The sequence below is a fragment of the Artemia sp. Qi Xiang Cuo genome, chromosome 1, assembly GCF_049724085.1.
Source record: "Artemia sp. Qi Xiang Cuo chromosome 1, ASM4972408v1, whole genome shotgun sequence".
Taxonomy (NCBI): Eukaryota; Metazoa; Arthropoda; class Branchiopoda; order Anostraca; family Artemiidae; genus Artemia; species Artemia sp. Qi Xiang Cuo.
In genome coordinates this window covers 50,340,548-50,368,408 of record NC_142794.1, presented here as the reverse complement: position 1 = coordinate 50,368,408, position 27,861 = coordinate 50,340,548, and the positions used below count along the sequence as shown (strand labels likewise).

Below are 27,861 nucleotides of genomic sequence, written 5' to 3'. Positions count from 1 at the left end.
TTCCTAAAAGGACATCTTTCAATGGAAATACCAAAAAAAACATGTTTCAAAATCTGGCAGAGATAGAGGGAAATAGAGGGAGGGGGGTTTGGTTATCAATACAGGGTCAAAAGAAAAGCCCCGGAACAGTGTTGATCGTCCCTATACTGTTGGACAAGATGTTGTTAGAAATGATTTAGAACACACTGGAACTTCATCAGAGTGGTCAAAGAGTGAAGCTTTGAACAAGGAGGGGCGTGCGCATGCGCGTTCACCCAAGGTGGTTTGGTGCAGCAGTGACATATTAGCAGTAGTGGCAATAGAACTTCTTCTGAATGCATCTTCAGGCAAAGAAAGCTTTGAATTAGTTTCTTTTTCTATGAAGACCCGCTCGTGACCGAAACACCTGTTTGATATTTGGAGTGTCTGCGAGATGTTTGCAGAAGAAGCAGTACGTTAGCTTTCAGACAACATCGTTAGATATTACGCTGAATTATGTTTTGTATTTCTGCTAACGGTATCTTTCGGATATGCTCTTTGGCAGGTGTTTGATATTGTATTCCTGTTAACTGGGATGCCAACTATTCCATATTGTACTCAATAAATAAATAAATAAATATGTTTTTCCATATCGTGTCGACAATTAAGCTTTTTATGGGATCCTTGTTTAAATTTAACATTTTGTAATACCTGTGGTGCTACAAAAAACTTTATCCTACTTTGCTATTATACTATTATTGCACTGGTAAATGTCTGCTTAAATCCAGCATTACAGAATAAAAAGTCAGAGTCAGGGCCTTCAAAATAAATAAAAAATGGTACCTGTCTTGCACCCTGGAGTTCATTTGCGACAGAAGTTAACTGCAACGTTTGATCTTGTTTAATAGAATCAATTTCGGAACAAGCATTGGCAACGTCTTCAATATCTTTTTTCAAAATTTTCAATCGGCGTTTAAGGCTTTCCACATCATCCATTAAGCCTGTCGGAGATACCATCAAACCTAGAAAACGATTTAGTCAAAAGTCAGAAGTAATAAAGCCATAATTTGTCAGGTATACCAGATTACTAATAGTCTTCAGAATTCATTTTAAATAAAACAGGATTTCAGGATATATTTATAGTTTTTCAAACATTCTTTTAGAGAGGGGTGCGGTACTAGCCTACTCGCACATTATGCTAGTCTTAGCATAAAAAAAAAAAAAAAAAAAAAATCTGAGTTGAAGAAAAAAACATAAAACGAATGAGACGTGAATTTAGGAAGGATGTGCCCCGCTCTTCTGTGCATGTTAATAGGAGTCATCATATAAACTCCTATAAAAATTGGAGTCTAAAAAAAAGATGAAATAGTGCAGAGGATGCCGAAGGTGGAGGAGATTTAAATGAGAAATTATACTAATTGTAACATCAGATAGGGGTTTCTTATGCTTGAGAGCGCCAAGGTATGTGATGTCCGTAGGAAACTGTTATGTGAAATATTAAAATAATTTCTGAACATGATAAAAGAAAAAATCCAATGTATATCCAGGTACTATACTTAGGGGAGGAAATCAGGTATGGATAAGATATAGATTAAAAAAAAAAACTCAACTTCTAGCTAGAGGGCACCCAGGTGCGTTCATTACAGCAGACATGGTGCAGGACACATGTGTATTTATCTGACTTGGAAACGCGGAGACATTGGATGATCGGGAAGCCCTATTCCAGCCAATTGTGATGTCATGTGACCTCATAAATCTTTAGTATTTTGTCATGTCAACTCATATTTTTTGTGGATTCTATAGCTAGGAAAATGCACCAGTATGCTCTTGTCGTATCAACTAAAAATATCTACTTTTATTTCCCATGTATTACGTTTTTGTTTAAAAAAAAACAATTGATTTATTTATTTTCCAAAATATAAAAAAGCGTTAAAAAGCAAACCCAACAATATTTCCTTTTTAACTCAGGAGTTATAAAAAAAAAGTCCAAAATCGCTTAAACCACAGCGGCTAATCGCAATTTCTTGATGTAGTAAAAATAGAATTGGATGCAAATTAAAGTTATTCGCCTTAATAAAGGCGAATAATTGAGTCTTGGGTAACGTGTTTTCAAATTTAATATCTTACTCGTTTCTCCAACATTATGCTTAGGAAAACGAGATAAGGCGTAGGAGGATTATTTCCAATATTTTTCCGATAGACTCCCATCTGGAAAAAATCAAAAAAGGTGTAGCATAACAATTTGCAGCGAGGAGCTGCGAGCAGCTCGTCGTTCAAAAGTTCTCATTTTCTCATGCCTTTTTTTCAACGTTTAACCATAAACTAAAGCTAATAAAAGACATTTTTTAGTTTGACCCAATGGGGTTAAGCGAGAACATGTCGAATAATTGTTCCACCTGTCGTTTTGATTATGATGGACATGGCGAGCTAAGGTACTAAACATAGGACAGTTAAGCAGACGTTGTCAATTCCAAGCTGAACAATTTTTCATTACCTAAGACCGCCGAAGAATAAACTTGTACCATTATATCCTTTAGTTAATTTAGTACTCAAAAGTAAAAACCAGAGTTTCTTTCTCAGTTACAACTGATTTTCCGTTTTCCAAGATTCGTTTACTGTTTTTGCTAGCGTCGAAAAGATGACATACAAATTCAGGACCTTTGAAAACACTCACGTACTCAACGTTAGAAACAAGATAAAAATATGCTGTGCTGAAAATGGCTATAAAACAAGTAAGCTATTTAAGGATTTTACGGATTCACTTACTCAAATATCTGGTATGAAATATACTAAAAATAAATGTCAGCAATGACTTAGAAACTTTTTTTTTATAAAACTAAGGAACTGATTTAGTAAGCACCGTAGCGATTAAATTCAAATGTATTATCTCTGGAATGAAGGTTTAATTTTGAAGGGGGGGGGGAGGCCAATCCCCCTACTGCATACGTGCCTGTACTGAAAATGTCCTTTTAGAGGACGCGATCTCGGGTTGGGCTCTAGGCTCGATCCCTCCCCAAAAACTTATCGTCTTACCGTTTTTTGAAGGCTTTTATGATTTACTTGTAGTTTACTATTTTTTAAATTTTGAGACACCACATTCTCCCCCCCCAAGAAAAAGTTTGAAAAAAGGCAAGGTAAAATTAGCCAATTTTATAAACGATCTAGCAAATTCAGAGTATTCCTTCTTTGAAATCTTTCTGAACCTTGGCGATAATTTGTGCAAAATAAGTATGTTTGGTTCCTTTTCATGCACAATAAAATTTGCAAAGCTGTTTAAATAAAAAAAAATTGTATTTTAGTTACTCACCAAAAAGTCGAATAAAAAACATGTTAAAGTTTAGAACCAAGGCAACTTAGAGTCAGGGGGCTGGGAAATTAAGCGGATGCTCAATAATATATCTGGTACCCAACATAGAGAACTGCTTTACCATCGCTGTTCAATAAAGAGGATTCGTAGAAAATTCTAAGCGAAAGTAATAATTTACAAGCATACTCTGCTAGAAACCTCGTCAAAAATGCAGACAAAATAAAAATAGCAAAGCCCACAGATGGAGGTAGGAGCGAGCATGTAGAGCGAAGGGACGGGCACCGCTATCGTACCCTCAGGATATCGAAATTTCCAACGTACAAAACCAAGTCAGTGGCTTTTTGCCATCTAAAAAAAAAAAAAAACTGCTGAGTTAGGACAGTGGCCGGCATCATTTTTTTTGCCAAAGCACCAAATACTAACAATATCAAACAGTTCGTGGTAACGAACTGTAAGTAAGGAGCGACCCGGCTCAATGGTAACCGAAACTCTAGAAAACGGGTTTTTGATACCAATAGATACATCAAAAGAATCAGATTTCAATGCTGATTTCAAATATATAATTTTTATCAAGTTTAGTGCTACCCATCAAAAGTTACGCGCCTGAGAAAAATTTGGCTGATTTTCCAAAAAAGGGGAAAAGACCCCCTAAACGTTATAGAACCTTAATGAAAATCACACCATTATATTCAGCATATCAGAGAACCCTACTGTATAGGTTTAAAGCTCCTATCTACAAAATGTGGAATTTTGCATCATTTGCCAGAAGAAAGATCACGGATGCGTGTTTTTTTTCCCCCAGGGGCGACCCAGTGGTCCTAGGATATCGTGGGAGGGCTCATTGGAACGGAAATTAAAAGTTCTAGTGCCCTTTTTAAGTGAGCAAAAAAATGGAGGGCAACTAGGCCCCCTCCCACGCTTATTTTTTTCCCAAAATCACCCGATCAAAATTTTGATATAGCCATTTTGTTGAGCATGGTCAAAAATATGATAAATATGTCTTTTACGATTACTTAATCCCCCGAAGTCCCCAGGGGGAGGGCTAAAAGTTATGAACTTTACCCAATGTTAACATATACGCTAGTATTGGTTATTGGGAAGTATAAAGAAGTTTTCAGGAGGTTTTTTTTCTGGTAGTGGGGGGGGGGTCGGGGGTTATGTTGGAGGAGGATCTTTCCATGAAGGAAGTTTTCATGGGGGAAGGGAAATTGCCATGAAGGGGGCGCCGGACTTGCCAGCATTATTTATTGGTTATTGGGAAGCATACAGACATTTTCAGGAAGGATTTTTTTTCTGGAGGGGGGGGGCTAGGGGAGGGGGTTACTCTGGAGAATCTTTCCGTGGAGGATGTTTCTTTGGGGTAAGGGACATTTCTATGAAGGGGGCGCCGGATTTCCAAGCATTATTTAAAAAACGATCAGAAATTAAATAAAAAAAACAAGTTTTTTCAACTGAAAGTGAGAAGCAACATTAGAACTTAAAACGAACAGAAATTATAACGTGTGTTAGGGGGTTCTCCCCCTAGTCAATACCTCGCTCTTTACGCTACAGTTTTTTTAGTGCTTTCAAAAAAGCTCTCTCTTCTAATTAATCAGTCTTTGTGATTCTGGGTTTTTTTAGTCAATTTTTTTTTTTTACTTTTAACTTGAAGAATGTGGTTTTGATTAAGAGGAGAACCCCTTCATGTACGTAATAACATATACGTAATAAAAAAAAAAAACAATAAAAAACAAGCGATACGGCTCAATAGCAATCGAAACTTTTAAAAACGGAATTTTGATGTCAATAAATGTATCAAAAGAATGTGTTTATAATGCTGATTCTAAATACATAAATTTTATTAAGTTTAGTATTAATCATCAAAGGCTATTATACTTATAAAATTTACTCGATTTTTTAAAGAGGGTGGAAACATCCCCTAAAAGTGAAAGAATTTTAATGAAAATCACACCGTCACTTTCAGCGTATCAGAAAACCCTATAGCATAGGTTTCAAGCTTATATCTGCAAAAATCTGCATCTTTGTATTTTTTGCTAGAAGAAAAATATACGAATATAGAAGTTAATTACGTCAGTTAATTTGTAAATTACGTCATAACCAAATTTAGAGACATCCATTTAGCAAAAGAAAAGTAAAATTTGTATGCAAATTTTGTTTACTTATTCAATCACGGTGAGCCAAAATAAAAGCTGCATTAACTAAAAAACGATCAGAAATTAAATAAAAAAAAACAAGTTTTTTAAACTGAAAGTAAGGAGCGACATTAAAAATTAAAACGAACAGAAATTATTCCGTATATGAAAGGGGCTGTCCCCTCCTCAACGCCTCGCTCTTTACGCTAAAGTTTGACTCTGTCTCGCAACTTTATTTTTTAAAGCAATAAAAAACTTTAGCGTAAAGAGCGAGGCGTTGAGGAGGGGACAGCCCTTTCATATACGGAATAATTTCTGTTCGTTTTAAGTTTTAATGTCGCTCCTTACTTTCAGTTTAAAAAACTTGTTTTTTTTGTATTTAATAGTACTTAAAACAATCCTGAGAGACAAATCTCTTTATACAGTAAACCTTTAATACAATTCGGACCAAATTTGTAATTGTAGACCTACATTAAATCTCGAGTACCGTATACTGTGGTACAAACAGACACACGCACACACACACACACACATACATATATATATATATATATATATATATATATATATATATATATATATATATATATATATATATATATATATATATATATATATATATATATATATATATATATATATATATATATATATATATATATATATATATATATATAGTATGTATATATAGCATAGGTTCATTGTTAACTTTTAAAATTAATAATACATGTAAAGTTGTGTTTAATCTGACTTTTAAAAACAAGCCGGAAGCCGGAAGTGATGAATGCTTTGCCTATTCATTATCTTGTTCATCATGACAAATCAGGTCAGGTTGCATTAAATTATTTATAGTTGAATTAAAATAAACTTGGAGGGTTCCTTGGGGTAACCTATTTTTAAAAAGTTTATTTCGCGGAAGAAAGAAATCTGATTTTCGTGGAGATATCAGAAGTCTGGAGATGTCCAGTGCAGACCATGAACACTTATGGGGTAGAAAAGAAACTAAACATAAATTACAGGTGGTCCCAACATAAGGGAACAAAGCATTAGTAGAATCCGAGGTACTCACGTAATATACCGATTCTTGATCTGCTGCAAAATCGGTTTCTCTGTGTGCAATCGGAGATAATCAGCTTAGCCTGAGCGACCACACTCAAGAAGTGAGAGTAGGTTAATAATAACGAAATATACCAAAATATGATGGCCGCCCAGAACGCCTATGTTATTTACCTAACCAACTCTATATAGTAATTATTTAATTAAAATATACTTGCATAGTAGTTTATCTCACTCGGACCAAGCTGATTATCTCCGAGTGCACACAGAGTAACCGGTTTTGCAACAGACGAAGAACAAAGTGGTACCTTTTTCTCCCTAAATCCCCAAAAACAATAGTTTAAACATTGTAAACGGAATGACAAACCACGCTTTGCGATCCATTTACCCATTGCAAATACCCGTTTGACTGGTTTCCTGAAGCATTTCCTTATACAGTCTATAGCGGTGCGTAAGATATAATGCACAAGTACCAGCGAATTTACCGGCCAATTTTTAACACGAGGCAAACGAGCTTGTGTGATCCGTTATTAATTTATCAATGATCTAATTTGTACCTATCAATGGAGCTGGATAGTACCACTTAGACCTGTGTAAACCTTTTGAATTTGATGCTTTTGTAATTATCCTTCGAGTCACCATTCTAACACTTAAATATAAACTCTTAAAACTGAATTAATACTAATCATGCTTCATACACTGGACAAAATTCAACAAAATCACTAGTTGAAAAGTCCAGGCGCGGAAGAATATAACGGTGAACAAACCTCAAGAGACGTGATGAGGAAACAGCAGACTAAAGAAGTGATTTATTGCCTGTCCTTGTCAAATTAAAAATGGCCTAACTATTTAGTGATGTAAATTAACCAATTTCTGCTTACATGTTTGCCCAACCAGGCGTAGCATCTAAAATTGGTTTGTTGTCCCAACTATGTAGAATAGAACACGAGGTGGAAGCAAGATTTACACACAAATGTCTTATACAGAATACATAGTGAAACAAGTCAGGTCAGCAGGGTAGGATCCTTCAGATACTTCTGTCTGCCTGAAATTTCCAGACTTTTACAAATGATTCTACATTTTTCACATAGTTTACCTCTTTCAGGAGGTTTGAGGACACACCCTGTCCCCTCTCTTCTACCGGAATAGTTTTAAGTCAGTTGTTAAAGTTTGACAGAGGCATAAACAGCTTCGAATGTTGTAACTAATTTGAGCTGTACTTGGCTTTAGTTGCACTAGAGTTAAGTTAAACAGAGATCAACTTGTACGAGGGTTCAGTTGTATGGGGTTCAGTTAAACGAGGGTCCAGTTGCATGGAGGTTGTTGAGCTGCACGAGGCTTCAACGGAATGGGCTTTAGTTACACGGTGGTTCAGTTGTACGAGGGCTCAGGTCACTGTAGATAAATTTAAGTTTATCAACGGTGGTTCAGTAACGCAAGGGTTCAGTGACACGGAGTTCAGTTAAACGGGGCTTCATTTACACCCGGGGCCAGTTAAACTGGTTTATTTGCACGGGGCTCAGTTGCAATGGAACCGTCTTATCGTGGACACGCTGATGACCTGCTACTTACTAGTCGGCCAATAATCGGTCTAACATAATGTTAATAAAGCAAAATCCTCCCTTGAAAGGATTGGTTTTTCGGTAAATCTGTATATTTGCAGTTAAATGATAAGTAAGCAAAGATGATCTGATAAAGTAAGCTTACTTGAGTTAAAAACTCTATTATATACGACACTATCACACCCCCAGTGAAGAAGCCCTCACTTAATACAATAACGAAGACTTACTTGCATCCCTGCTGAGGACTTAGTCGCATAAGGACTTCCCTGCTCCTAAGAGAACATCAGTTTTTTTTAGTCAGTTTTGTGTTTTCCGCAAAGCGCTAGTTTTGGTGGGGGAGGGGATTTACACTAATATAGAGAAATGACACGAGTCAGGTAATGTCAGCTTGTGTACCAGTGGCGGATCCAGACGCCCCCCCCCCCCTGTAGCATAGTCAAAAGTAGTATAATTTACATAATTAAATCAAGTTTGCGTTAATTAAACTTGCTCCTAACGCAAGTTTGTCGGATCAATCTATTTTGCCCCCCCCTAAAATTTTTTTGGATCAATCTATTTTGCCCCCCCCCCCCTCCTAAAAAAGATCCTGGATCCGCCCCTATAGTGAAGAAGATGTAGGCTACATTGGATAAAGTGCGAAACAATAACTTAGGTTTGATTTAAGTTTCGGAGCAGTTTTTTACTTCCATCTGAAAAACTTGTTTGTTTGTTTTTTTATTTACTTTCACCGCAGTAGCATCGAAACTTCAGTTGATCCATGGCTGTCAGGGTTGCCACCGTCAGTAGGATTTTACTAGATCTAGTAAAAAAAAAATCTAGTAAATTTAAAGGATCTAGTAAATTTCCCGAAATCTAGTAAAAAGTCTTGATTTAAATTGAACAAAACTTTTTTTTATTTTCAATGAATTCAGGGAAAAAAAATTATCGTAAATATAAAATGACAATTTACAATTTTTGCTTGTCTCTATCTTAAGAGACAGACAAGCAGTCACCTATTTTCATAAACAGACACTTCACTTCCGGCGTCTAAAGGTCGACAAAATCATCTTTCTGTGTATCAAATCTTACCAACTAAAAATGAAGCTGTAATGACACTTGCATTTGTGATGATTGGGAATCTATTGGAAAAGCCACCCAAAACAAAAACCACCCAAGGTGATTTGGTGAATCTCCTCATTCTGAATAAGTTATCTTTTTTTGCAGAATTGCATAAAATGATTCATTTTACTTATAGATAAAAAGTTTATCATCCTTTCATCCTGGGGTAGAACTAACGTAAATAGTAATATTTGTGGGTTGGGGAAATTGCGGGTGGGGCACTCGTAATTGAGTTAAGGTCTAAATCTATGATATAGGTTTGATACATTAATAAACATTTATTGTTGTCAGATATTAAATAATCGTCCCATTGTTTATATTTGAGTCTTATACTAAAATGGCTGCTGACCACTGTGTTAGGTGAATGCCGTGAACTTGAGTGCTTCTTCTCTTCTGAATGAGATGACATATGGTTTCAGTCTGCACAGGGGCGGATCCAGGATTTTTTTTAGGGGTGGGGGCGGGGGGCAAAATAGGTTGATCCGAAAAAAATTAGGGGGGGGGAAATAGGTGGATCCGATAAACTTGCGTTATGAGCAAGTTTAACTAACGCAAACTTGAGTTTACGTCGACTAAACGGAGGAAAACTATTCACCGTCACGTTTCACAGTTGGACCTCGAAAATCCGGGCAATTTTGGAAAGCTTTGTCTTTTTTTAAAGACGCTGCTGGAAATGAACTGTTTCCATACTTGCCAAAGTTCTTTCTGACTCTCTGCAGCTTGCCCCATTCATGTGCTGGAGCAGAGAGACAGTTCTCGATTTTGTCCGTCATAAAAACCAAAAATCGGAATAAGCTAAATATCTCGACTGTTTCGGCCCTTATGAAAACAAAGCAACTCGTCCTCAGGTCGTCAAGGTCGTCAGGTCGTCAAGTCGTGGAGTCCATGACAGAGTGATCCCCGGCGATTTGACTCGGGCTACCAAGAAATGGAAACAGGTGGATCCCTTGAGTCAGAATTCGACACTAGTCGATGCTTTAAATTCGGATTTGGACGAGGACGAGTAAAGCCTTTTAAGTGCGAATTTTTTAATTATTACTACATGTTTTTCTTTTTACTATTAAATATGTATGATTTACCTCAGCTGAAGACTATTGAAAAAATGGTATTTTTTAAACTAATTAGCCTATTGTATGTTATATAAATTTTCTTTTTCTTGGCAACCCTAGTCCAATTTGAGGTGTACTTTTTACATGATTTTACAACTAAACCGGTAGCCGATTACGTAGTTTCCATTTTGAAGTGACATAGATTAAATTGGTTTTTGATTCTCTAGAATACGAACGGGAAAGAATCCAGAAAAAAATAAGATAAAAAAAAACATAAATTAATGGCTTTAAAATCTGCCAGACATCTTTGTAAGCAGCATATCCCAAATTTAAAGACCAGTCCAATTAGTGTTTTAAAACTGGCAAATATCCTCCTAAAAATGTAAAACTTAAGGGTTTAGATTTCAAACCTAAAAACCGAAACTGGGGGACAATTTTCAAAATCCCTCCCTTTCAAACACACCTCAGATTCTTAGCACTTCATCGCCTGAATTGCTTCGTGATGAGTTGTAGCTGTTTGTCTTCGTTGATTGTTTTTTTACTTTTTCAATATATTTTATGACCTGAAGAACATTGATAAATTTAAAGCCGGGCTTCAACAGCAGAATTTCCAGAATTCAAGATTCCAGACTATTGTTTGACGTCTTGCAAACACCGAATCTGGAATATGAAGCCTATCCAGTAGTACATGATTTTTGAACTTGTAGGTTTCCAGAATTTTCAATCATACTATGAAAACTAAAGAAAAGAGGAAAATAGAAAAAAAGAAGCCATTTTTGTGCATTTAGTAAAAACAGATGCGATCTAGTAAATTTTTACTCTCCGATTTAGTAGATTCTTCGAGCTCAGGGTGGCAACCCTGATAGCTGTTAAAGTCCAATCATAACCAATGTTAGTTCAATGTTGTTCGTTTCTCTTTTTTTGGGATAAACACGATTGTAAAACGAAAAAGAAGAGCAAATTAAATTTGTTTATTCTTTTGGCCGCGTGTTCTTTTTGTATAATTACTATTATTATTTCAGACTAGATAGCCTGCTTAGCATCAAAGAAAAAAAAGCCTTATTGGACAAAAAAGAGAAGTAGGTAGATATAGCCGTTTTCTAGGGTAATTAAATAACATATGGGTGGGGGAAAAAGCTTTCCACCAATCAGGAAGTTAAGGTTTACCTTGTTTGTTTGCTTACATAAGTTTTCTTTTCTTCTTCAGCTCTTGAAATGAATTCTTTTGAATTCTTCTGGTCTTTTGCACCATTAAATACTGCTTCAATTCTTTTAGAAGAGTTTTCAGTAAATTCCTAACACTTCCGTTCAAATTCCGATTGTGCACTATAATCACGCTGGCTGATCTTACGATCCGCAAAAAAGATAAGTACTTATCAAGGAAATAAAAATTATCTGATAAAGGGCCTCATTAGGGCATTTAAGATGCACAAACAAAATCAACAGAGTACTTCACTATTTTGATCATTTAACTGAATCTAAATCGTAAGCATTCATGCTCAGTATGATCGGAACCAGAAATATGGCTATCATCCAGCCTAAACATGGAAATTCCATATTTTGTATGCATTAACGTACAGAATGACATAATGCAATAACCATTGCGCAGTTTCAATATGCAATTTGTTAGAACACTAATGGTCATCATACGGAGAGGAAAGGAGTGTGAAATTTATGGTTGCAGTGATGACTGCAAGATTTTGAAAATACATGTTGAACGGCCCCAGCCCCTTTATTTTCGTGAATTGAGGCAACTGGCAACAAGTGAGAAAAAACTACAGTTTGAACCTGAATCAGAAATGGTAACTATTATTTCAGTCCAGTGGCGGATCCAGGGGGGCACCCTCCCTAGCGTAGTCTAAAGTAGTGTAATTTACTTAATCAGCTCAAATTTGCGTTAATTAAACTTGGTCCTAACGCAAGTTTATTGGATCAACCTATTTTGCACCCCCCCCCCTAAATTTTCTTTCGGATCAACCTATTTTGCGCCCCCCCCCTAAAAAAATCCTGGATCCGCCCCTGTTTCAGTCATTCTTAATAGTAAAACCTTGTTGCGAAAACAACTTCATGGCAATTTCCAAAAAGAGTCTGAAACCCTTCAAAATTGCAGAAGATCCAAATGATAAGTGCGCCTTTTTGTGCCACAAAAAATCACCTTTCCCCAAAGAGAGTCAAAAGGCCGGAGAGTGAAAATTCAAAGGCTTCCAATCGACTCAGCATGGTCTAAAATTCTCGGCTCGAAGTTTCTCAGCCCTCCGTCTTGAAAAATGAGGAAAATCATTTTGTTTGCATGACTACCATGCATGTCCATTTATTTCTAATGTCTGTTCCTGTCAAGACTAGGAGGCTACTGCAAGATTGCAAAAACTCCTTCGCAAAGGTCAAAACGGCACCAGAAATGACAACTTTTGGTGCCATTTCTGGATTAGTAGAAAAACTGGGAAGTATATTAAGGGTAGGATTGTAATTTGCATGGTCAAATTCTTTTAAGCCAAGCTTTACAATCCAGAGGCGTCAATTCAAGAATTTTAATGGGTGGGTGTAATTTTCAATGTCTAGGGGGGGGGCAAGTTAGTCTCTTTAATTTTATCCATGCAGATACCAGAGGAAAAGATATATTTTTTCAAAAATATATGGGAGAGCCCAAAAAAATCTTAAGAGGAGCGCAGGTCCCTCTGCCCCTCCTCCACACACCATTGCTTCAAGCACCTACTTTATCTGCTCCCACTCCCAATCCACTGAGCCCCGCTTTTATTCATAAATTGTCAGCTGATAATGACAGATGCTACACTAGTTACCAAGCTTCTGGATAAATCGTAAGCAGACTACCTTCTTAGGTCTTCAAAAGAGATGGTGCCACAGCAAAGTGAACTTTTCAGACACCTTCTGCCACAAAACATCAAAATCCCTAATCTAGTGGTTTTGACCCCTCTCCCTAGCCTGGAAAAGGAGGAAAATTGCTTCATTTGCATGGTTACGATTTTCTTACTGTTTATTTATAATCCTTTTTTCTGTCAGGTCCTGATGGTTATCGCAAGATCATTCAGATATGTTTAGTGTATCATTTAAAGGCCGTTCCTTGTTCTACGAACCTGTTATAAGCTCGTCTTAATAACTCCATCGTAAAGGGCCACCGTACATGACCTTTCTAGAATGGGAAGGATCGAATGTATAACAAGGGTACCATCAATACCTCCATGGTATAAAAACCTTAACTGAAGATTTAAAATTTTCCCTCTTGTACAGCCCCCCTTGCAGCCCCCTTAGTAAGCGAAAAATAAAATCCTATTTTGTTCTTTTGCAGTATGGCTTGAGAATAAAATTAAATTTTTAGTGGTTTAAAGATTTACTTTTTATTATATCAGTATTAGTTACCTTTATGTATACAATGATTAAGGGTATTGTCAACCTATTAAATTTCTTTTTAATTTCTGTTTGTTTTAGGTTTTATTTATTCTTTGATTGTATTTCTTGGTTGTTTTAATCTGAAATTATCATATGACTTTTTCTTATCGTCTGAAGTATAATTTGGCTGTTTACTTTTTTTTGTAAAAACTCCTTTTTTAACAAATTACTCCAAGTTTTAAACAAATTAATTTCTGTTAATAATTATTAAAAACAATAAAATTCCAAGTTTTAAATAAATTAATTTCCGTTCGTTTTTGATTACCAAAATTTTATTATTGGTTAATGTAATAAATATTATTCTCCAGTTTTTGGCTTAAGTAATACGATTCAAACTTAAATTAGTAAATTGTAAAAGGTGATCAGAGGGTTGGCTTTGATTGACATACCGAGTCTTTTGATTTAGTTCATCCTTCTCTGAAATTTTCAACTTAGTAACCTTAGTCATTCCTGAAATATTGCAGATAAGCCCTTTTGACACCCTGGATACAGCAATACCGATGAAGTAAGGACAGATTATCGAGAAAATGATGACAATTTATTTTCGGAGATATGCATACAGCCAGAGGCATTAATGGGCGGGAGGTGTCTCCCTCTCGATTTTTTGCTCCCCCCTAGATTTAAGAAAATAGCTTTTGGGGAGCATTTTCATTTAAAAACGGGTTTTGGTATTTCATTGAATAGATTGAAAGTGACAAATTTGCCCATCCCCCCTCGAATTCAAAAATTTAATCTCCCTCCCCCCCTAAATTTTCGTGAGTTGACACCACTGCCTAAAATACTCCTTTCTGCTAAGCCATCTAGAAAAATATCTTTACCATGTAGCAAGGGTACTCACGGGAAGGGAAAGTGGGATTGAGAACCCTCTACCCCCTGGAAGATGAAAAACATTACTAATTTTTTTAGCACCTGGAAAGTAAACAAAGAAAAATAGTCAAAATGCCAACATTTGCCCAACTGCCATCAAAGCATATTCTAAAATAGAAATTCCAAAACTTTACAATGAAAACATGTGAAAAGAAGGGATGATTGTTAAAACACTATGGTAATATTGATGTTAAAATGGTAATGTTAAAACACATGGTAAAACACATTTCATGGTAATGCAAAGGTCACACATGCACTAGAGGAGGGAGCAGGGGCGGATCCAGGATTTTTTTAGGGGGGAGCAAAATAGTTTGATCCGATAAACTTGCGTTAGGAGCAAGTTTAGCTAAGTTAATTAAGTAACTTACACTACTTTAGACTACGTTAGAGGGGCATCCCCCGCCTCCCCCCTCTGGATCCGCCTCTGGGAGGGAGGTCTAGCAACAAGCATCTTTGAAATTTTCCATAGCACATACAATCTCACCATCTCCTGTTATTTTAAATACTCCTTCCCCAACTAAAAAAACTTACTTGCCTGAAAACAAAAATAAATAACCTATTATCATTCCTTCAACTGTTTATTTACTAACAATTTTAAAAAGTCACTCTAACTTGCAAACCTGGCAATGCCAAAAAAGGAAAAACTGGCAATACCGAAAAAGAAAAATACTGGCGATGCCAAACTCTCCAAAGTACCACCTAGCTCCGTAGCAGAAAAATCCTAACGAGATACTCATAAATAAAGAGCCAATGCATTTGAAATATATTTATAAAGGGAGCATAATAAAAAAGAAAAACTCACCCTCAACATCCGTCTCAAATAAAGGCATCCTTTCTTGATAAGCTCTGTGAACCTTCTCAACAGTTTCCTGGATTAAATTGTCTACATATACAAGTTCATCATTTTTGCTTTGCAACTCTTCAAGTTGGTTCTGAAAAAAGAATTTGGTTTGTAAATAACAAGCTTTTAAAAAATTGGAACAGTACCTAACTTAAATTACAGATTGTTCTCCCTTCTCTCCTACAAAGCCAAGATCATGTAAGAGACATTAAGCTATATATAATTTGAAAAATAACAAAATCCTGGAGATGGTATGCTCAGAAATACTTTGAGTTTACCATAATGAAACTGTGTTTTCAGAACTATTACGAGCTATCAATTTAACTTTCAATCCATTAATGATAGTACACGGTATGATAAGCTAAGCTTTGATTATAACAATAAATACATTAAAAGAAACTGTGTTTTCAGAAAATGTGCATAATTTTGGGAAAAAAGTTCAGTTGTTGAATAAAGCAATGCAATCTTGACGAAAACTATTAGTCCAGACATAAAGGAGCTCCTGGATATGGATTATTTTCAACCATTCCAGACAAAAAAAAATCCACCAAATTTGAAACGATTTCAGTCAGCCCAGACAAAAAGGAGTTACCAGACTTGGAATATATTCGATGTTGGTGAAACCCGCCCTGGGGTTTTCAACAAAGACCGAAAGCCGACTTAACACTTTTGAGAAAAAAATTCTTATTTTTGATCGACTTGAAACGACCTTGATCGAAAGAGCTTGAGTCCACGAAATGGGCAAAAATCATAAAGCTCCCTCTTTCGTAAAACCGGAGCTAGCCGTCAGATTACTATAGCATAAGGGAGAGTCACAGAACGGAACTTAATAAAAAAAGAAGGAGAAATATGATGGGACAATAGAGCAAAGATGAAAGTGAAAACTAGCAAAAATTATTGCTTTGCAGTTTATGCAACAACTTTCTGTATTATTGGTTCAAATAAACTGACCCGTAATATTTCCTTAAATTTGTAGAGCTCCGGAAAACCAGAGCTTTACTAAAAGCACAAAATCGATGCAACAAAACACGATTCGGAACAGAAAATCCATTTGAGTACCCAAAAACCAATAAAAGACTAATTTATAAAGCTCTCAATAGTCTTTGACCAGCATTTAAATTAATTCATTTTAGTCTACAATTTCAGTTCTCTCAAAACTTCGAGTAAGATCTGTTCACATAAAGCACTAGTTTTTCTTTTCTTTTTTTATTTATTGAATATCCTTTGGCTGCTTGTCAAGGAATAAACCGTAATTTTCGAATTTAAGATTTTTTTAAAAATCAATACATGGCATGCCTCATCTGTGGTGGGCAAATACTAAATTCTGATCCGATTTGTTTTGATTTTCCATATTCACGCTGAGAATAAAACCTAAAAAATTACAACTACCCTAGTTACATGTAGAAATTTGAGGGTTTAATAAATTTTGTTTACGTTTTGTCGAAAAGTCTGGAGCACCAATTCCAGCAGGGTTGCGAGGATGCCAAAACTAGAGGCCAAAGCTCATTCTGCTTATATAAGCCAACAAGAAAAGTACTTTATTGGGGTCTCAAAATGCATCCGATAACACCTGTAGAAGAACGTTGACCAATCTCTTCAAACAAAATTCTCTCCGGGTCTACCCTCCTCTTGCTCTTTTACATTTTATCCTTAACACTGATAGAGATCTTGAAAAGTCATTTTATTCTAAATAGTTGCATTGTCTAATAGCTCAGCCTCTGCGGATTCCAAGTTCCTGCAGCCCCTGGGGCAAGGAAAAAAACAACCAGTACTTACAGGTTGCCTTCTAATCCCTTCCGAATTTAAAAAACAAGCATGAAATCTGCTCCTTTTGAGCTTCCTACGACAACTCCTTCTATACGAAGTGTCCTGGTATAAAAAACAAAAATCTAAAAACAAATAAATAATACATTGTGCCCCCATCGCTCTTTACTTAGTCAACGCTATTGTGCTACTTATAAAAGGGGGTTTAAAACGTCTTTAGTAGGGATTTCTGACATCCTGAATTTTTCTACGATTTTGTTAAAATCAATGTTCGTTTTAGGGGAATTTTCACCCCCCTCCCTTTTGGAAAATTTGCCCAAAAGCCCCTTTTGGGCAAAGAAGTCAAAAAGGGTCTTGCCAACCTCTACAAAAAAGTTGAAAAGGATTTATCTGAAGAGGCCAACTTGCTTCAAATTGTATGGAGGGCTATGCAAGAAGAATTTATTCGTCAATACAAGTCGCTTGAAGAAATGATTCAAAGATGTTACCCAGGGGCTTTAATTGCAGTGGAATTTACTATTTAGTAAAACCAGAGCTTTACTAAAAGCACAAAATCGATGCAACAAAACAAAATTCTCTCCGGGTCTACCAAAGAAATATTGATTCCAAGCAACCATCGGCCGATTTTCGAAAAAGAGAAATGGGAGTAATACAAATTCCCCTTTGCACAGTAACACATTACCTAGAAATATCTAAGAGTACTGGTTGTTTTTTGGAAGATTTTGGCCCCCAAAAAAGAGCGCTAACACTTCTATGATCATCCAGTCTAAATGACGGGCCCTGGGAAATATGAGATACATCGGTCGATAACAAGAATTTGATGTTACCAGGTGCGCAAAAAAATAAATAAATGAAACTGATAAACCTTGAAACAATTAAAACACTACATCGACAATACTGCCGCAGAAGGGTACGCAGGTCGCGACAACCGTGCGTAAAAATTGACAATTTCTTTTCGAACGGCTTGACATGGTTTATCACTTATGAATGTTCGGCCTGGCATATGAGTATTGTCTGATAGTGATTCAGAACAATAATATTGACGACGCCAGGGAGCACACAAGTTTAGAGCTTACGTAAAAAAAATGGAAAATCGTGATTCCTGAAATTCACCATAGATATATAGATAGCACCTACCTGTAAAACCACCCCTTCGGGTAGTTGACCTGATGTTTTTTCCAGTTGATCCTGTTTAAATAATATCCAGTCAGATATGTCTCGTATAATAACATTTGACTTATCCCATGCCACAAGCAATTCTTCATAGCAAGCTTGAACTTTTATTAAAGATTGTCGAATGAAAGTAGACTTAGTTTTAAGTGGTTCGGAAGTTTGAGTGTCATAAATAAATTCCAGTGAAAATAATCTTTCCTCTTGTAGTGATAACTGCTCTTGAAGCTCCTATAAAAACAAAAAGCATAAAAACGTATTTTGTGGGCATTTTATTCAGAGAACTATTTATCTTATCCAAGTCCAATCTCCTAGAATTCTTACGCTCGAAGATGATTTTAATATAGGCCTTAAAAGAAGCTTTGTTGGACCAAATATGATTTTGTCTACTATTACAATGATTTTAAAGTACTCTTTGAAGTACCAAGGGCAGTGAAAATGAAACCTGAGTATTTGAATGTATTACTACTACTACTAACAACCCACTGCAGCATTAAGTCGCTTTAGGCCAACGCAGCTACGCACGCTTCTCCATTCCAGTTTATTCAGAACAATTCAGACCCTCTCGACAAGTTTCCTTTTCCCTTAAATCTTTCTTTACGATATACTCCCACTCCATTCGGGGATGAACTACTTTTCGTTTGGCCCTAGATCCGTGATTCCCAACATGGAGCGCAGGCCCCACCGGTGGAGCCATGGAAATATTTTGGTGGGTCTATTTTGATAGGAATATTTAGGAAATATTTTGGTAGAGTCTTAACTATGAAAGAAAAACATTGTTATGTGGCCGACGTCACGTTCATATGCATTTAAAGAGCAAAAAAGATACATGATAGCATTGCAATGACGTCATACATTGCATAAAAAATGTTGTATTCAGACAATATTTTTTATTAGTATAAAATATGCCTAGAAGAAGACTTGTAAAAAGATACTAAGCTGATGACATTTTAAGCTTCATTCAGGTGAAAAAACGGAACATTTTGAATAACAAAATTCAAATGTAATGAGGGGTCATCAGGATTTTCGAAAGGCCCAGTGGTGGATCCAGAGGGAGGGAGAGGGGGAGTCCCCCTAATGTAGTCTTAAGTAGTGTAATTTACTTAATTAACGCAAGTTTGCGTTAATTAAACTTGCTCCTACCGCACGTTTATCGGATAAACCTATTTTGCACCCCCCTAAAAAAATCCTGGATCCGCTCCTGGAAAGGCCTAAGTGGGGCATGGACCAAAATCGGATGGAACCACCGCCCTAGATGGTTGGTTGACAAGGAAGGTTTTTCGCAATCTGTCATCCTTCATCCGTGTCTTGGCTATCTCAACCTTTATTTCTTTATCCCTTTCCCTCATTATTGTTTAATTTGGTAAATGGAAACTTACACAACCACTTATATTTTAAATAAGTTGGGGGAAAAAGAGGACTTAGATAAATAATGAAAACACCTCCGTGTGTAGCTGAGCAGTTTTCCGTAGTAGCAGGTGCTAAATCAAACAAAAAGAATAAAGAAACGTGGGTGAGAAATCAGCAAGAAAAAAAACTAAAAACATATGGCACCAAATAATTTTAGAGAGTTTAGCTTTTCTTTGAAAGTGTAGTTGCTTTGGCAGTGGTCAAGTGACGGTGTACAATGAGAACAGTTGTCAAGTATGGTTCTGAAGCCTGGGCGCTCCGAAAAACGGAGGAGGATTTGCCCATCAGCAGAAATTGGAAGATTTCTTTCTATTATTATTATGATGATCGTAAAGCTACAGCTATACAACATACAAAAACTCCCTGTGAAATCAAACTTTCCGGTTTATGACTGGGTTTCATTTTTGGGATAAAATGTCTAACAATGGTATTATTTAATTTATTTTTATGAAATTTGGCTGAAGGCAGAGAGATCAAAGCATTGTTTGACTCCACCACTCTTTGCAACTCCTGGCTAACTCGAGGACTAACTATATATTCAATACAGCTTATTGTAATTAATTATAATTACTTATTAAATAAGCGAATTCTTATTCTCTATTGAACGCCATTTCAACGACAAAATTAATTTTACGTGAGTAGTTGGAAAGTTGGAACAAATGGCCGAAGTCTATTGATCTAATTTCCTTCTCTATACACATTTTTTTATCCTATTGTACCAAAAATTATAGATGAAATAAAAAAAAACAAACCATTAGAGTTAAAAATCTTGCAAGTCCATAGAACCTTTTATGAAAGGTTCTAACAGGAAGATTTTTAATTTATCCTGGTAGATAACTATACCAAGAATTTTGTTTCTAGAGACGAACAAATTGTAAGTTATTGTGTTCTGACGCACAATAAGCAATAATTAGTTAAATAGGTTTCAATAAGCACAATTAAGCGCAATTCAGTGATTGCAATTGCTTATTGAACGCCAAAAATCATGAAAATAATTGTAATGAGCTTCTTGAACACAGGGTGGTTTTGAAAATTCAGATTTAAAACTACTAACGAAATTAAAATAATTTTTAACTTAATATCCTTAAGTCCATTTCCTTTCATTTTTATAAAATAGGCGATATAGTCCAGTTTCTATAGGTAACTGAATATCATCAAATGTATGAAAATTGAAAATTCCGGATTGATATTCCAGCATCAACGCATAAATTTATTTCAGGCGGGATTCCTCAAACCACACCCGATCTCCCAGGAAAACGGCAAAATATAAGGATAGAAAATTTGATGAGATCCGGGAAAATATCGCCGTTTAGAGAGGGCCACTGGTTGAAAGAGCCTCCTCTGTAATTGCCTAATGTGCCACCATATGAAAATAATAAAATCAGTTTTGGTTTTAAAACAAAATGAAAAAAATTCTTGAACCTTAACTCTGATTGGTCAATTATTAAAATTATGTTTAAAAGTCGAACATAACCCACTCACAAAACTACAGATACATTACTGGCACCGCAGTCGTAAGTATTCTTGGTTTTATCTTCAAGCCTTACTCGGGCACAATTCAAGTGATATTGATGGTAAAATTTTTAGATGAAGACATAGCAGCTACCACACAAATAGTCATCAATAAATGGTCCAAACAAATCCAAAATGAGAGATTACTTCCCAATTTCATTGTAACAAGTGAGCTTCAATTTCATTGGTTTATGTCTGTAACGTATTTTCTAAACGCTTAAAGGGAATTTCCTTAATTGGCAAATTTTTTTAAGTTTATGGCAAAATAAAAGTCTATACTCCACCTTTTTCAAACTTATTGGTTCCTGTGTGGGATCTTGAGCAAGAAAAAGGAGAAAAGTTCGATACTTGTCTATAGAGAATTGGATTGTAAACCGTGGTTTGTCATTGTGTTTACAATTATTAACATTTTGTTTTTTGGGTTTTAGGGTAAAAAGGTACCTATGTTAGGTTGCATATTTAATTTATGCAATGATTTACCCCCCCCCCCCCCTAATGTACAAATATATAGCCCAGGTTTGTTTCTGAACTATTATATTTTAATCGTATTTTGTTTTATTTCATTACCATTAACCAAACTTGACTTCTGTCGCAGACTAACAGTTTTTATCCTATCTGATCTTCGCATTATCGCTTGGGTTCCAGCTAATTGACAAGTACCAAAAGTTTTACAGTCACAAAGTTTTTACAAGTGAACTCTCAGTTTCTTTATAGTCCAACTATGTGAAGTATCTTTATACAGCATTAATGGAAGGAATAAACTTATGCTTGGATTGAAATGGGAGCATGTAGACAGGAGAAGCTTCACCCTTCAATTTCTCACCTTTCTGGCTGCACAGTTGAAAATATTAGATCGATATCAGTTACAACTTTGCTGCAATACAAAAAAAAACTCAATTCCGATATAGCGCTCACGTTAATACACCAGTAGTTACAATAATACACAAAAAAATTTAGATAAAATTAGCTGAGCTTGAATTTTCTCGGGATGCTTAGCTCCTCTCGGGGGGTATATTTTTTTTTGTTTATATGGTAATTTTATAATTATCCTTCCCACCCTAACTATCAACATTTTCCCATTCTATATAATTCCTGCAACCCAATCATGGTTTACCATATTCTCGGTGTTCTGCAATCTTTTTTAACACTTTTAGGGCTCAGATTCCCGTCTTGAACTGGGACTAGTCCGGACTCACTCCTGGTCCTGGTGCTCTATGTCTGAGGACCAAAGCAAGCATAAGAGAAACGGCCATTTTTTCTATACTTTTTAATTGCTTCCTAGCAATTCGTGGTGGGTTTCTAATAAATGATACATCCTGAATCCCCAAAAAAATATATATGAATATTTTACTCGAATGAAAGCTTTTTGGATTGGGAGTGCCCATTTACGAGGGCACTCCTGAACATTGAGGTATTTTATTCAGTGTGTCTAATTCAAGAATCTTTTCGGGTTTCTTGTTGTTGTTGTAACTGTTAGTGTGTTTAAATAAGAAGATGTTTAGGTCATTTATAGAACGATTTCTTTTTTTTATATGGATTTTACAATCTTCATATAATCTTTAGTTTATATAATAATATAATTTGGGCCATACATTTGCACATTAGGAGGAGGTGGGGTGGGTTTAAAGTGTTTGGACAGCGGCCCTAACCTAACATAACCGAAAATAATTTGGCTATTGGGCTGAGTTTCGTGAAGTGATGAAACCAAGTTTTTTTTTATTTTGTTTTAGCATTTTTTCTATTTCATTGAGGATTGTTTAAGTTTTTCGTTATGTTATTAGCTTAAGTATTATTCGCTTAAGTTCCTTTCTTCTATTTCGGTTGTTGACTTAATTGTCAGTGAATTGATCACGAATCTTACCTGGGAACAAATAGTACCGCTATTTATTTCACTGCCTCAAGCATAAAGTCGATCTTGATCGGTTATGCATTAGTATTGTACTACACGTACCAAAAGAATTTCAAAAAGTAAAAAAGGAGTTTTTTTCTTTTTTGATTTGTGCATCTTCGCAGTGCTAAATCCTAGAATTTACAGAAAAATTAGGGTTGGACAATTTGTTCTTTAGTGGCAAGTGTAAGTGATTACATTAGTGATAAAAAAAAGGTACTTGCATATTATAGCGACCACACTCACAAAGTAAAGTTAGGTTAATCATAACAAAATATACCAAAATATGATGAAATTAATACATTAGTGCAAAATTATTGAAACTGCAAGAGTGAATTGTATAAAGCAGGCCGCTCAGAACGCATATTAAATACCTAACCTAACCAACTCTATATATTATTAACAAACTATTATTATTAACCAATTCTAAATATTTAATTAAAATATACCTGCATAGTAGTTTATCTCGCTCAGGCTCCGAGTGCACACAGAGAAACCGGTTTTATAACAGATCAAGAACAACAGTGTGGCTGCTATAATACGTAAGTACCAAAAAAACTTGGGACCTGAGACAATTAGGTACTTGTGCATTTTATGGTACACACCGCTAAGTCAAATTTGGTTAATGCCAATGAAATATAATAAAATAGGATGAATAGCCTATATTATATTTTAGAAACAAATTTGGGCTATATATTTGCACATTAGGGGGGGGGGGGAAAAGCCAATCATATATTAAATACGTAACCTAGCCTACGTACCCCCCCCCCCTAAACCCCAAAAAACAACAGTTTAAATATTGTAAACGCAATAAGAAATGACGCTTTGCAATCAATTTATGTCTTACAAATACCCGTTTGACGGGTTTCCATTAGTTCAATTCCTTATACAGTATATTGTGATGTGTACCATAAAATGCACAAGAACCAACAACTACTTACCAAGAGTTTTCCTATGGCACTTTTTATTCTAAACGGATTGATTGTCCCTCTTAAAAGCACAAGTTCTCTTATTACATTGATCCGCTCTACTCCCGCTCTAGTTTCACCAAGAGTCTTTCTTTCATTTTCCCAGTCTTCTCCCTTTGATCTCGCTAATGCTTCTAACTGGCTGATCTGTTCTTCAAGAACTGAGTAATCACTATCATCTGCTTCTGGAATGACGTAGCAATCGGATTTTGGCAGAGATTCCAAATATTTGCGTTGAATTTCGCTGGAGTTGCGGATTGCCAAAAGCTTGTATTTACACACCTGAAGATAAATTCTTATCAAGGTCTGTCGCTGATAGTTACACCCTTAGCGGGTTTACCTTTTTCTTTATTTAAGCTCCTAGAACAGGTAGAACTAGAGAAAAGTTAATGTTAAAATGAATTTCGCCATTAAGTAACGAAATCTGAGATAATCCGGGCGTTCATTACAGCTTATTTTAATCGATTGCAGTAGATTTCAATATTCTCAGAATAATCCAGTGAACAAATATGAAGCAAAAAAATACTAAGGCATTTTTTGGGGGAGTGGGCATAAGAAAAAAATGAATTAGATCGAACAGTTCGTATTTTTGCATTTTTTGTATTTTATATTTTTTATATGTTTTTTTTTTATTTTATTTGTATTTTTTGCCAGAAGAAAGATCACGGATGCATGTTTATTTGTTTTTTTCCCAGGGGTGATCGTATCGGCCCAGTGGTCCTAGAATATCGTGGGAGGGCTCTTTAGAAGGGAAATTAAAAGTTCTCATGCCCTTTTTAAGAGAACAAAAATGGAGGGCAACTAGGCCCCCTCCCACGCCCATTTTTTACCCAAAGTCACCCAATCAAAATTTTGAGATATCCATTTTGTTCAGCATAGTCGAAAATCTAATAAACATGTCTTTGAGGATCACTTAATCCCCCACAGTCCCCGTTGGAAGGTCTGCAAGTTATGAACTTTGCCCAATGTTTACATAATACCAATACCAATACTCGTATATTATAGTATTGGTTATTGGGAAGTATACAGAAGTTTTCAGGGGGGATTTTTTTGTTTGGTTGGGGGTGGGGGTGGGTCGGGTGTTACGTGGGAGGATCTTTTCATTGAGAAATTTTTCATGGGGGAAGGGGCATTGCTATGAAGGGGTGCCGGCCAGCATTATTTAAAAAAAACGATCAGAAATAAAAAAATAAAAATAAACAATTTTTTCAACTGAAAGTAAGGAACAACATCAAAATTTAAAACAAACAGAAAATAATACGCATATGATTGGGTTCGCCCCCTACTCATTACCTCGCTCTATATACTGAATTTTTTTTGTACTTTCATCAGAGCTATTTATTCTAATTAATGGCCTCTTGTGATTAAAGGGTCATTCTCAAAGAATTGGAACAAAATTTGAACTTTAGCATAAAGAACGAGGTATTCACTAGGAGGCGAACCCCCTAATATACGTAATACAAATATACAAATATAGAAGTTTTTTATGCAAGTTAATTCGTAAGCTACGTCTGAACAAAATTTTGAGAAGGTTATTTAGCAAAAAAAAATTAAAATTAACATGTAAATTTCGTTTTAATTATTCACGTACGGTGAGCCAAACTAAAAGCTGGGGCTGGGGTAAAGAGCAAGGAGTTGAGGAGGGGGTAGCCCCTTTCATATACGGAATAATTTCTGTTCGTTTTAAGTTATATGTCGCTCCTTGCTTTCAGTTAAAAAAACTTGTTTTTTTTTATTTAATAATTTAAAAAGAAACGTTATGAAAAAGAGGAAATTTAGGATTTAGGGGGGTCCTGGCTCGGAAAATCATCTTATAATTCCTGATGGTGATGACGATTTGAGGGCAGCACTGTGGATTAGGGTAAATTTTTGAAGCAAGGTGAATAAAACTATTTTCATTTTTAAGCGAGTGGCTATCACTGTTAAAACTGATAAAGGGCATTTAATAAGCAATTGATTCGCTCAAACGTCAACCTAACAACAACAAGGGCATTAACGGGTAGTCAAAAATAAAAAATAATCTTCATCGGACCTGTTTCAACGTCACTTAAAACTTGTTTGCACATAAAACTCGTTTCTGGAGTTGTATAGCAATCTTAATTTCGAGCTAGATGTTTTGAAGTCTCATAACATCAAAAAAAAGTTTTATTTTAAATTAATTTCTGTCCGTCTTAATTGACATTGTCAGTTTCATTGGTAAAAAGAAAACAAACATTTTAAAAATCTTTTCGGTTTTTTTTCTATAAGAATTTAGTTTTTGGCCAACTATTCATATGTTGGGAAAAATTTTGCAACAATTTTCAATAATAGTTCTTTGGATTGATGGTTAGGGGGGAAATACTCAAATACATGGGCTGACAATCTGCATAATCCATAGGGTTCTTTATGGCTGACGGAGTTTTAAGCCCCATTATGTTACAGTCTTGAGTATAGACAAATATTTAATCAACGATCCCTCTCCACATTCGCTGAAAGTTTAAACTTGATTCCCTTAACCTTTCCCGAGGCAGCATCGCTTATGCACCCTTTTGACAACCTTGGAAGCACATAGTGCATTTGATTTAGTCCAATTATCATTCAACATACCGAGACAAATTTAACCTAATACCTTAATCAGTCCTGAGATAACACTTATATACCCTTAAGTTCCAACGTAATATCCTTATTCCTTAGTTTTTCCTAGGGTATTGCACAGACTCCCTTTCGACAATCTGGATGGCCAATTTGTTTGAAACGGTTTTTCAAAAATATGCTGCATAAACTACAAAGCAGTAGTTTTTGCTAGTTTTCAGTGTCAAATTCGCTCTTGACTTTCACCAGAAAAACTTTATTTTTTAAATTATTCCAGGAATATAGCAGCTGGAATTTTTGTAGAATCCAACACAGAATGTATAAGGTCCAGTATTACTGCACATATATATTCAGTGCTATGGTATTTCGTGAAAATCAATTTGAAGTTCATTTAGATTTTCTTCTTTTAACTTGAACAATTTTTTAGTTTGAACTAATTTTTTTCACAAATTTTGTAGAAGACAACTGATAGAAATTACATTGGATGATAATTGTTCATAATTATTTTATCTATCCTTGCGAAGAGCTGTCCTTCAAGCCGCTTTTACTGATCTAAGAAAACTACTGTAATGAAATGACAGATTAATTAGTTTTGCAAACTGACAGGGATGCACGCAGGAGGGTATCAGAGCCCCTCTCCGCCCCCGAACTATTAAATTTTTCAAAATTTTCAGGACTTCTCATTTATGTTATCGAATAAATTTTGTATTTTTATTATAATCAACCTTTTTGGTGTTATTCACCTTTTCTGCTTCGGCAGAGCGGATCCAGGATTTTTTTTTAGGGGGGAGGTGCAAAATAGGTTGATCCGATAAACTTATGTTGGGACTAAGTTTAATTAACGCAATGTTGCGTTAATTAAGTAAATTAAACTACTTTAGACTACGTTAGGGGGGCGCCCCCTGGGTCTGCCACTGTGCTTTGGACACATCAATGCCATGGACGTCGTAAAAGGCGGATCTAGGAATTTTTTGTAATCGGTGTATTCTTTCAAAATGGACAATCCTACCTGCAATTCAGTTATCCCTTGAACAGCTTTTATAGATTTCCAGTTGAACGTGGCAGATCATTGTCTCATCTCCTTGATGACCCCAAAACCCGGTCATAGAAGCCAAACTTAGCACAAAAACTTATGCAAATGGCCACGAAATAAACTAAATTGATAGGTTGCAATTGGACGGCGATAAGAAATATTTCAATCTTATCTTCAAACGGTTCGCGCATACCAATGCAAAGCATAATTGTGATGCAGAATTTGATTACGACAAAATACAAATCCATTTTTATTTAAGACAAAATACAA

The 27,861-nt window shown here is 35.7% G+C and overlaps 1 protein-coding gene across 1 annotated transcript in view; it reads right to left on the bottom strand.

Annotated features, from left to right (window-relative positions):
* LOC148956437 (uncharacterized) overlaps window positions 1-27,861 on the bottom strand; it is a 570,204-nt gene that overhangs the window by 86,873 nt on the left and 455,470 nt on the right. Inside the window, 4 exon segments of the mRNA XM_089090886.1 lie at window positions 802-980; window positions 15,237-15,366; window positions 18,177-18,440; window positions 23,961-24,269. Of these exon segments, the coding sequence (XP_088947012.1) occupies window positions 802-980; window positions 15,237-15,366; window positions 18,177-18,440; window positions 23,961-24,269 (882 nt within the window).